Genomic DNA, 12785 nt, shown 5'->3' with positions numbered 1-12785 from the left:
AACAGGAGATATGATGCCTCCCCACCTACCCCCCCCCAAAATTAAGGGAAAGTCTAGTATGAGGACTACATAATACGACTAAAGAGTAACCAGTCCATAGTGGAGCAGGAATGCAGAGGACTACAGATTTTTAAAAGTTAAAAAAAAAAATGGAATGGACATACTGATACTTGAGCATTTGGAAAATATCCATAGGTATTTGGTGTGGTGCAGCAGGCAGAATTCTAAGATGGCCCCTAGATTACTGCCCCCTGGTGGGCATTTTCTGCATAAAACTCTCACCTTCAGTATGGGTAGAAGGGTTGAATATGATGGGATGTCACACAGGTAATTAGGTCACTAATCAGTTGACTTTCAACTAATCAAAAGGGAGGGTACCCTGGGTGGCCCTGACTTATTCAGGCGAGTCCTTCAGAAGAAGATGAAGCACCAGAGAGGGGCTCCTCCTGTTGGCCTTGAAGTCACAGCCACTTTGAGTTCTACAGCTGCAAGGAAATGAATTCAGCCAACAACCACATGAGCTATGAGGGAGATGGTGATCCACAGATAAGACTCTAGTCCCAGCTGCCACCTTGACTGCTGCTGCCTTGTGATACCCTGAGCAGAAGACCCCATTAAGGTGCCTGGATTCCTGACTCACAGAAACTGAGATAAATGAGTGTTGTTTTAAAGCCACTAAAATTACGGTGATTTGTCACACAGCAACAGAAAACTAATATGATAGCATGTGGACAAACTTAAGGATAGCTAAACAGGATAAACAACTTAGAAGGAAATCATACTTCCTCCAAAAGCATAAAAATTTCAGGAATCAGACTTCCCTGGTGGCACGGTGGTTAAGAATCCACCTGCCAGTGCAGGGGACATGGGTTCGAGCCCTGGTCCGGGAAGATCCCACATGCCGCAGAGCAACTAAGCCCGTGCGCCACAACTACTGAGCCTGCGCTCCAGAACCCGCGAGCCACAACTACTGAGCCCGCGCGCCTAGAGCCCGTGCTCTGAGACGAGAAGCCTGCGCACTGCAATGAAGAGTAGCCCCTGCTCACTGCAACTAGAGAAAGCCCGCACGCAGCAACGAAGACCCAATGCCGCCAAAAATAAAAATAAATTTTAAAAAATCACAAAAAAAACTTCAGAAGTCAAAGCAGTGTCAGGTAGTTTAAAAATAATACATTCCGAAATGCTAGAAAGCAGAAGTCACTCTGAAGAAAGGGGCGTTAACTGGTAAGTACTGCTGGAGGTAATCAGGTTTAAAGAGATAGAGATCAGTTTCAAGTTGTCCTGGATCTTTTAGCTTATAAACAGTAGATAAAAGGTTCAATCAGGGTTTCCCCCTTTAGTTCAAATTTATAATGTTTTGCAATTTGCAAGCAGAGAAAAGAAAGCTTCAAGAATCATCGAGGCTTCTGAATGGACAGAAGTTTCTCATACGTAAGCTTCGTTTTTCAAACGCCATGACTCTCTAAGTAAGGTCCTTGGACCAACATCAACATCACCTGAGAAGTTATTGGAACAGCAAATTCGTGGGCCTCACTCCCAGACCTACTGAATCAAAAACGTGGGTTGAAGTCCAGCAATCTGTGTTTTTAACAATCCCTCTAGGTGATTCTGATGCAAATTCAAATTTGAGAACCACTAATCTAGTGTGAATTTCTGCCACTACCCGGCTATGCTCTGGTCTTCCTTCTTGAGACAAGAGTTAAAGCATTTCCAAACCTACTGTATCCAACCTAGATCAAAGTATCACAGTCACTAACACATGGTAGGAGCTCAAAAAGTGCCAAATAAATAAGAGACTGGGCTTCAGGTGTATTTCTTTCACCAGAGGGTTTTTAGAACCCTGGCTATGCATGCCTTCAGGCAGGACATGCTCTCTTCACTTTCCCACAGTCCCCACCAATCCTTGCTGCCTTCTACCTTATATATTCACACATTTTTCTGCCCAGCCAATGATAGCATTAGAGTTTGGGACCTCTGGGGGAAAAGATTCAGAAAGAATAACAATTTTAAATCTGGATACAATAAGGCCCAGCTGTCTCTTACGAATTCTAGGGAATCAAACAACTTACAGCTGTTGCATGATGATTCAGAAATTGTACTGTATGCCACAAGTGACCCTTCCACTTGTGGGTCTCATGGTCCAACATTAAGCTCTAGGAAAAGTGTTTCAAGATAACATCTTAAGCATTCTTTTCCTGGTCTGAAGTCTTCAGAGAAGTAGACCCTGCTTCCTCACATATTCTTGAGGCTCATGTGTCCAGTAACTACAAGAGCAGTTAACAGGGCTTTGACTGATGGAATCTATACTGTAGAATCAACTTTGGGAACTATACAAAACACATGTAATAACATTTCAATTCATTTATGAGAAAGACTTCAATGTATTTAAAATATAATGCACTGAGCAGACACTGATTACGCTAAAATTAGAATGCACTTTCTTTCAGTACCATCGAAAAGGAAAACAACATCCATTTAGTTAAAACTCACTATCAAGACACTAAGCTTACATTAAATTAGAATTTTTTTTTAACTATGAGGGGTTAGAAACCCCCCTATAAATGAGTCTCTGTATATGTGAGCATCCATTTAGGATCCCCTGAGCTAATGGTAGGAACCCCAAGGAGCTGGAGATCTAGCACATGTTCTGCCCCTGCATGACCTCCCCTAGTCACATTTTCCTTTTGAGCTCTGGCTCCAAAAAAAGTGGGGAGGGGCTTCCCTGGTGGCGCAGTGGTTAAGAGTCCACCTGCCGATGCAGGGGACACGGGTTCGTGCCCCGGTCCGGGAAGATCCCACATGCCGCGGAGTGGCTGGGCCCGTGAGCCATGGCCGCTGAGCCTGCATGTCCGGAGCCTGTGCTCCGCAACGGGAGAGGCCACAACAGTGAGAGGCCCGCGTACCGTGGGGATTAGTACTAACATTCTGAACTACTCCTCACACTTAAACAAGAAGCCATTTTTGCTATCATTGGTGTAATTACTTTAGCCAATTTTGAAAAGAAAAATAAAATTTGAGATAAACAAGCTAAAATTGATACAAACACATAAGTATCTATGTATATGTAGGAACAGTGACTGATCCTGATAACTCTGTACTGTAGATATTAGTATTTTTTAATACCTTCACTCTTTAAACCCAAGAGAAGTTCTAAAACTTAATATATTAATCACAGAGAAACTTAAAGATTCAGAAAGACTCAACAAAATTTCACAATCGTATGTCCCAGAAGGAAACATGGTAGCACTTTAATGAATTTCCTTCAAATCTTTTTATGCATGTACAGATGTATTTTATATAGTTGAGAATATACAGTTTTGCATCCTGGTTTCTAATCGACCACTGCACCATCTTTGAAAATATTTTTCAGGCTAGCTTTGTACCGTATGACTAGCCTACAGTTTACCCACAGATCATATACTAATTACTCCACATATACTAATATGCCACCAAGTAAAACTAAGTAGCAATATTGCCATTAATGTCTTATTACCCTCACATTAACAGAGGCGTAGCAATATCAATTTAGCATTAAAAAATAGTAAATGGGGGCTTCCCCGGTGGCGCGGTGGTTGAGAGTCCGCCTGCCGATGCAGAGGACGCGGGTTCGTGCCCCGGTCTGGGAAGATCCCACATGCCGCGGAGCGGCTGGACCTGTGAGCCGTGGCCGCTGCGCCTGCGCGTCCGTAGCCTGTGCTCCGCGGTGGGAGAGGCCACAACAGTGAGAGGCCCGTGTACCGCAAAAAAAAAAAAAAAAAAAAAAAAAATAGTAAATGAAAGCAACAATAAAAATAGACAACTAAAATCCTATACATTTTCAGTTGAGTAGGGAAAAAAGGCAGCCTGCAAGATCCAGAACTTTTTTTTTTAATCAACAGAACCTCAAGGAAGATGAGTTGAAGGGTGGTTTGTGAGTCTTCCCATTCAGCTGAATATATACAGATCCCTGGCAAAACAGAGTACACAAGAGTAGGTGGAATCCTCATTCTGTAAACATCTTGGGAGCTGGCAGGGAGATTAAGCAAAGCACATGAATTTTAATGTTAAAAGTCATATGACAGAGATTCATAACTACAGAGGACAGAAAACAGCAGTTTTACAAGATAAGCAAAAAGAAAGCACAGAAACGTAAAAGGATAAGCTAAGCACACTCAAATATTGCAGTTGGTTCAAAATAATTGTCCTACCTAAGTTTAGTCACGTACAGACTTACCTTCCACAAAGGAACACGGACAGAAATTTTCTAATATGAGTACTTTGAGCTCTTTGATAGTCAAATCCACTTAAGATAATTTCGTAGCGACCATTACTAAGAGCCTAATGGGGGAAACTGAAAGTAACTAGGGCAGAAAATTCCAACTCACAGAAAAGCCTTATTCAAAATAACCGTCTTAAACTTCTTAAATGAAACAGAAGGAAGGCAACACTACTTAAGATTGAGGCATGCTTAAATGTAAAGGTTAAAGGATCCAACAATTTACCAAGAAAATTTATCAGAAAAATAATTGGTACATCCAACTTATACCCAACTGCTAGGAATCAGCATTTTCTGTACACGAAGAATGGGGTCTAATTCCCCAGATCCTTTCAACTTACACTGCACGTGTGTGCTCTGCTACGACCTAGGTGGTTAGGAAACACACTGTATGGTACTCAGAGAGATACGTACCAGAGCTGTGGCTCTCTATCTCCGCCCTCCTACTAAAGACAGGGACAAATGAGGAGCAAGCCCTTCTATGGGTGGGGCGGGGGTCAAGAACACTCTCCTCCACAGCCCTCTGGACTCTGAGGCATGTGGACACATGGATCCAGATGTGCCCATAGACATGACATCATAAACATGACTTAAAACAACCTAATAAAGGAATAAAAGCTGCTTGGTATCTGTGATCCCTCAGCACACTTTTTTGTTTGTGTTTAATTTCTGTCTAACTCTTGTTTGGTCATTTCATAAAAAGTCCTCAATTCTTAAAACTGCTCTGCCTTGAGGAACTGGTGCCAACTCTTTTCAAAGATAACACGGAAATGCTTCATGTTTTATGGAAGAACATCAAAAGAAAATGTCCATAAAGCAAAGCAATTTTTTAAAAAGCTAATATCAGGTGTTAAAAGATTAAAGTGACTTTTCAAAAGCTAGAGAAAGTGCAAAGGTAAACTGTACTATGAAGAGAAAGTATTGGCTAGACTGCTAATTTTTCGGATTTTATAATTTTATTTTCTGATACAAAAAAGAAAACAATGACGCTCTGCCTTCTTCCAGTAGCCTATCTTAAAAAAGATAATTATGTGTAAATGAAATTCAGATCTTAACTAAGTCAAATGTTTGTTTTACATATCTAAAATTCTTTTAGCTACACAAGAGCCATACTGGGTTCACAATTAATCATGGTGGGGGGGAAACCTCATGAGAAAGAATAGTTTGTTTCTTTTCTTTTGCAAGGTCACTAAAAAGTAATTTAGGGACTTCCCTGATGGCTCAGTGGTTGGGAATCTGCCTGCCAGGACACGGGTTCGATCCCTGGTCCAGGAAGATCACACGTGCCACGGAGCAACTAAGCCCGTGCGCCACAACTACTGAGCCCGTGAGATGCAACTGCTGAGGCTCGCACGCCTGGAGCCCGTGCTCTGTGACAAGAGAAGCCACCGCGATGAGAAGCCCACACACTGCAGTGAAGAGTAGCCCCTGCTCGCCGAGAAAGCTGGCGAGCAGCAACAAAGACCGAACGCAGCCAAAAAAAACAAGTAATTTAGTTTTGAACCTGTAAAAGTAATTCTAAATTGTACCTACCAGAGAAGTGAGATTTTTAAAAACTTTTAAAAACAAGATGAGAAATAAATAAAATACAAGTGGAGGGTAATGACAAAGCACACAAAAAGGTAACGTATACATGTGATTAATTTCAACTGCTTCCCTAAAAAATGTTGCTTAAAACAAGCAGCACTGATTCTCATCAATTTCATCTTTTTTTTCAAATCAGATATTTTATTAGGGAGCACAGAAATAACCAATGTGTTAGACTTATGATGGATGAAGAAAGGAAAATCAAACTGCAATTAAGAGCACAAGTTCACTGATAAATCTCTCTTTTAACAGTGTGATAATGGATGTCCTAATTTTATAGTATACAGAGATATGTTGTGAAAATTAAGACTTTTTAACCTAAAAGTAAGATTCAGTTCTATATGATTACACATGTTAAAGACCACTGAATGATTAGCCTTTAAAAAGTTTTACTTACTCTTGCAATGCCCATTCAATAAGATTGGAAAATTTTATCTCAATTCCTGTAATGTATATAAATGCTGCTTGTCACATGGAGATTCTTTCGAAATGAAGATACTTAATGAGCATGAAACATTATGTTGCTCAAAAAGCACTCAGCTTTTCAAACCTTAACAGAGAAGTCTTTTTGATTTCTAGGAAGATCTCAATCATTCCACAAACATAATGAATCTCGTAAACTATAGGGTCACTTTACTGTATAAGCCATGGGTTATTACAAATATGCAACACAAACAAGAAACTGCACATTTCACTCAACTAAACAGATCCTAACTGAGAAATAAAGCTACTTAAAATGCCTCATACTCAGTCATTTAAAAATTATATCAGGAAACACCTAAATATTTGGAACTCATTTTCCCTACTCTTCTATCCAGTGAGTTGGATTAATCTTAAATAACAAAACAAAGCAATGGAGTAACTAAAAATAAATATTTCAACTAAACACCATAGGTCTGGAAAAACAAACAAACACACTGCAGAAGGGATGTTGGACCTTCTGAGATTTTAACCACCTTTTAATCTGAGACATTTAATCACTTAAAACTAAACTGAGTTTACAACTAAGTACAAACACACTTTTGTCAGTCCCTTAACTGCCATGAATTCCATTTCGGGTAATTATCCTAGATCAACTTCTAAGCTATAAACTCCCTAAGGGAAGAAGCACATGTTACTGGTCTCTGTTATCAGCAGTACTGAGCTGCTGTACATGCCACATGATAGGGGTTTAAACCTGGTAAAAGGAACAAATAATTAAGACTTCCATCTAACTTTCCTGATGTTAGAAATGATTGAGTGGTTGCCTTTGCAACAAAGCCCATTCAGATTGCAGTGCATGCTGGATCAAGATTTCTGCATTTTAGCTAAAGTCCCCGGAGAGCAGCACCCAGTAGCATGGGGCAGAAAGAGGTGTCAGCTTCCTCTCCCAGCAAAGAAGCGACTTGGTTCAGGTTGCAATGAGGCAGCACCCACTTCCATGCTTCAGGAAGTTATCTGAGGAAAGGCGGAGAAGAGGGTTTCCAGAGGCGCCCACAGGCAGGTGCGATAAATCACAAACAGCGTTATCAACCTCATTTGCAGGGAAAGTCACGTTTTAAAAATTACTCTTAATGAGAGGGGGGAGGGAATAGTCCCTTGTTGAGATCACTAAGTTGCCAATATGAGCTAAGTAAAACAAAAGGTAGCATGAAAAAAAGGAAAAAGGTAGCATGAAATACCTCACTGAAGTTATGGGATTTCTATTGCCTACTCTAATCATTCCAAAATAGCTCCTGACTCACCGCTCTCCTTAGGAGATACTACTTGGAGGACTGGGGGGGTCATACCTAACAAGGGCTCCTCGCTGGGGCCTGGAAGTTTTCCTAGACTTTACCTTACATACCTGCTCTCATTTTTAGGGGTTCTGATACACCTATTTCACAAACCAATACTTCAACCACCTTCACTGTAATTAAAAACAGCTCAGGCAGCATCCAAGATACTTTGACAGATTCTGCCAACTGTCAGTTTCAGCTGTTCTTTTTCACTTCCACCGTAGTTCATAAACTACCATCACAGGAGCCTTAGATTTGTTTTATGCCTGAACGAATCACTCATTTTCTTTCAAAATCATTCCTTTTGTTTTGATTTTGCCCCTAGACTTGCAATTATATCCAAAACTAAGGCAGAGATAAATTTTTATTATAACCTAACATTAGTCAAAAATATATTCATTAAACATGAAACTCTTCACCCACAATATTAAATTTTAGATACAGATGCCTGTCAGAGTAAGGTAATTGAGGATTGCCTAGGTAAAACTTTAAAGGCCATTTAAACCTCTGCTCCCTTTTCTTTTAAGCAGGTGCAGGAGGCTGTGCTTATTCCACAAACACTTATTAGGTACAAACACCTACTAAGTGTGGAAACTTCCACAAATGCCTTCTCTTGACAACTTAGATGAAACAAGCCACTATTACTGAGAGTCGCAGCCCCAAATGCAGACTTGCAGAAAAATTATTCCATAAACATTCACTCCTTTGCCTCTCCAGTCCACCTTTAAGACTTTATTAAGGACTAATAAATTAGTTTATAAACACATTTAATTACACTGAAGTATCTAAAATCTGGGCTATGTGCAGGAGCTTATTTTCATGTTTTAAAGACCAATCCCCTTCGTATTGAGTTAATCTCAAGCTTCCCTTGGTAAAACCATGGACATTCATGCAGCTTAAAGGTTGTGGAAAACCATGAATTTTCTTTCATGATGCTACCACTCCACAGCTTAGAGAGATTGCAGCCTTCAACACGAAAAACTGCCACTTGATTTTTCTTCTCTGACACGTTTTAAACAGAAGAGCTGCGGACTCTCAAGGGAAGCCATATTTCAAAGGTTTTGCAGAGTAGTATTTTTCAGTATTTTCTCTCATTAAAATTGGTACAATTCATCCAAAACATTTTTCAAATGCCATTATTTTCCAGCTTACATGCTTAAAAACTGCTTAGAGAAAATCTCTCCATCTGAGAGATTTACTTCAAGAAACCAACAGCAATTATGAAAACTGGAGGAGGAGAAAAAGAAATAATTCACTTTTACAGGCTGGAAAAAGATTTTAAACTCACCTAAGACCTTCATCTTACAGATTAAAAAAACAAGAGTCCACAAAGGTCAAGCAATTTGCCTCAGATCACCAAGCTACTAATAGCAGCACTAGAAATAGAATGAGGTATTTTAATTGCTGTTAGCGGTATCCCAAATCATGCAAGTTATATATATTCTCATCACTTTGTCATTTAAGTTTTAAAAACAAGTATCGCTCTTTCTCCTCAATTCCTGATGGACTCCTACAACGTACGTTCTACATCTTCAAACTTAAGTTAATGAACTTCAAGTTCTAATTCCAACAAAAAAGGGTAGTACCAGTAAGGGCTTTCCTCTGAACGTTTTAAGAATGAAAGTTTAGGTGTGCACACCCCTAAACTGTCACAACGAATTTCAGTGTCTGTCCTTTCAATCTCTGTCCTTTAACTATACTTTAGATGTGTTTATTCGACTACGAAAAAGAGATAGAGAGAAAATTCTAGAAGTTCCTCTTTGACAAAAAATCTTTGAAAATCTGTCAATGAAACTAGATCATTACTCCATTAATATATTATGGAAGTCTGGCTTAAATTAGGAAGAGTCACTAGCATTTTATCGAGCTACTGTGTGAAAAGTTAATAAAAGGTTGGAAGATGGCACTCTTGGTTGACTTTGGACCTGAAAGAAGGTATACATCTGACATTGTTAACACAAACTGAAGACTTGATCATAAAAAATTAAAAAAAAAATAAAAAAAAAAAACAGAGAAAGTGAAGAAGTTCCTTCAACAAAAAGCTGTTTCCTATTCAGGCTCTGATCTTCAACTAAATGCAGGGCACTGTGGACTCCTCCTAAGACTTTCAGATTTTCGTTTTAAATGCCCCAATAGAGCAATTCTATAGATTTTAGCTTCGGCTATTCAAGGGCAAAAAGGAGGGCACAGTGAGGACAACAATTTACACTGGATCATTTTCAAGGACAGTAGTCTAACCACTCATTACTTTACAACTGTCCTTTGTGCACCTGATTATTCTCAAAGTACTGAGAGAACGCAGGACTTCTTTTTGGAAGATACCGGCAACAAAACCTAAGACAACACGACTTTGATTATAAACTGCTGCGGCACTTCGACCAGGAAAGGGCAGTACGTGTGGTCTTCTTAAATACCACTAATAAAGCTACATTCTGGTTACAATAATAGACGTATGTTCCTTAATTACGGCCTCCGGTGTTATTCCACAAAAATAACTTCTTAAAAGGTTAATACACCTATATTTTTAAAGTACGACCAGCTTAGCAAGGTGGCAAATTTGTTTGAAAACATAAAACACAGACAATTCACCACCACCGCTCAGTAACACACATACATAAACAGACTCGAAGCGGGGTTAAGCACAAAATCCTTACCCCATTTTGCCCAGTGAAAACTTGTTCGAAGTTTCTGCTCTTATGCTACGGAATAACTCCAAAGGAATTTCTCCGTCCGTTATTTCGCAGTTGCTTTTCCGCCCCCCGAGATCCTTTTGTGGAGGTATTTCAGTGATGCTGAAAATTCAGTTAGTTCCCTTAGGTAAAATGATTTCTCTCTGGGAAATACCAAAATGTTCAAACAGAGGTGGCATTTGCTTATTAGAGTTAAAATGCTGCGCGGAGGAGACGGCGGTCAACTCTATTCCACAAAATGAGTCTATGAATCGGGAAATGCAGAATCCAGCTTCACGGAGTCCTATAAAAAATGAGTTCAGTGGTCATTTCTCTCCTGTCCTCCTCCACACTCAGGGAGAGCCCAGGTAACTCGGCCTTTTCGGTGCTAAGGCTGCGGGTTCAAATTTCTCCACCACACCAGGTCCCTGGGGGTGGAGCGTGCAACCCAATGCGACGTGCACTTGAGAGATCCCTACGAGAAAATAAAAATCCTAAACGCAGTAATGCCACTGCTTCCCTGCGCTCACATTAGAAAAAGCTATGTAGAAAAATCTCTTCGAAGTGCAAACCCAGCGGCTCGCGACGTGCACGGCACTCCACATTGGAATCTGTCTTTTAATTTTTTCCCCCCTCCTAAGACTGGGAGCAGAGAGGAGGCGGGGAGGAGGAAGAGAAGGCTGGGCAGGATCGATTCATTCTCCCGAGGAGAACACACGGAGCCATTTCCAGGCTGGCAGCAGGCTGGGGGCGCAGCGCACGCCGGGGAGCAGGGGGAGGGGGCCGGATCCCACCTCCCTCAGCCCCTGCCCGCCCCCCGCCGCCGAGCACAATGGAGCCCGGCTCGCGCCCGGCCCTTCATTCGCTGCTGCCGCTCTTCCCTCTGCTCTTCGGAGCACCGCAAGTTCGAGGCTCCGGCGGCGGAGAATGAATGAATCAGAGAGCCAAGCCCCACGCTGCCCCCCGGCACCCTGCCCCCAGCTCCGGGGCGGGCCGAGCAGCGGTGAAGGACGGGGCTGAAGGGTCGACGGGAGGCCGCCCGAGCCGAGGCGGGCGGCTAATCCCGCGTCGGGACCAGGGGAAAGGGGCTCGAAGCCGCAGAACAGCCGCTGCTCCAGCGCCCCCACCCCTGCTCCTCGCCTCTCCCGCTCCGCGCCGCCGCCACACGCCGCCTCACAGTCCCCGGGCCCCGCCGCCGCCTTCTCACACTTCCATCACCGCCCGCCTTCGCCGGCCTCCAGCTCCTGCTCGGTAGAGCAGCGCTGGCCGGGCGGCCCAAAGCCCGCCGCTGCCTCCGCCTCCACCGGCCGCTCACAGAGCGGAGGGCGCCGCTTCCCAGGTCAGCGCCGCCCGCAAGAGGCGAGCGCGGCAGCGGAGCTGGCTGCGAGGGGCGGGGGAGGGGGCGGGGAGAATCGGGAGCAGTGCGGTCCCTCCCCCTACTCGCGGGAGGGGGCGGCCGCGGAGACGCGGCCGGGCACCAGGAACTGGGGCGCTGACCCGTCCCGAGGGCCCGGCGGGGCCCTGAGGGTAGCGGGAGGAGGCGGCAGCTGCGAGGGCGGCGGGGACGCTGGTGGTCACGGGCCGAGCCGGCCCTCGTGGGGAGCTAGGCCGGGCGGCAGGTCCGGCGGTCCGTCCTTCCTTTCCCCCCTCCCCTAGTGGTCGGCGGCGCGCGGGCCGTGCGCTCTGCTCCTCTGCTGGCTCCTGGCCCCGCTCCCTGCCGCCACAGCCTCCTCCGCGCCCCACACCGGGTGCTCTCGCTGAGTCTCCATCCTCCCCGCAGGAGGACCTTTAAATAGCAACGTCAGCGCGCTCCTCTCCGCACACACGTCACCCGCCGTTCACGTCACCGGGGTGCGGGGGATGATGTCACGCGGCCGGAAGTACTGCTAAATTAGGGAAGGAGCAGGGGGAGGAGGACTCGGCGAGCTCCTCTGTGCCCACCTGCTCTCGCTTCTCCTTAAAGGCCAAAGCGCAGGAGACAGCCGAGAGGAGCGTTGGGAGGAGGAGATTTCCTTGCAACAAATGTGCCAAACACAAGTGAATCATTCATAGCAACAGTGCCGAAGTGTCAAGCGGGTGATAGCCTATCTCCCACTCCCACCCCTGTTGCAGCAGCTTTCCCGGCTTTCTCAAGTCCCCACTAGCACGGAAATGTGGGAGGAGAGACTGAGCACAGTGGTAGATATGTTTCCAGCAAGACTTGGGGAAAAGCACCTTAATTTTCGAAAGTTATTAAATGCCATTCTGGACTCAGTAGTCTTTAAAACTTTTTTTCTTTCTTAGAGGCTACCTAAATCACTAAAGAATAAAGAGCGGAGCCATGAACACTATCTTAATGATATGAAGGATAATAATGGGGTGGGGGGCATCAAATGATCTAAACGTTTTCATTTGCAAAACAGCAATGTTTTGGCATAGGATAATGAGTCAGTCTTGACTTTGTTCCCTTGTAATTATCGTCATGTACAACACATAGCAAATCCCAGTGTACCCTCTCAGTTCTGTTTTATGAAGAAT

At 43.6% G+C, this 12785-nt stretch overlaps 1 protein-coding gene across 2 annotated transcripts in view; it reads right to left on the bottom strand.

The window, feature by feature from the left end:
- The window catches only part of HOMER1 (homer scaffold protein 1), a 128268-nt gene extending 116240 nt beyond the window's left edge, over nucleotides 1-12028 (bottom strand). For both annotated transcript variants that reach the window (XR_014293990.1, XM_082620317.1), the window contains exon 1: nucleotides 10254-12028. Coding sequence is in view for 1 of the 2 variants with exons in the window: in XM_082620317.1 (XP_082476443.1) it covers nucleotides 10254-10258 (5 nt within the window). In the remaining variant the exon portion in view is untranslated. The remainder of the gene's footprint in view (nucleotides 1-10253) is intronic.
- Between the last annotated feature and the right edge of the window lie 757 nt (nucleotides 12029-12785).

This window comes from Mesoplodon mirus (assembly GCF_964341445.2).
Source record: "Mesoplodon mirus genome assembly, chromosome: 5".
Classification (NCBI taxonomy): domain Eukaryota; kingdom Metazoa; phylum Chordata; class Mammalia; order Artiodactyla; family Ziphiidae; genus Mesoplodon; species Mesoplodon mirus.
This window is presented reverse-complemented; position numbering and strand designations above follow the sequence as displayed.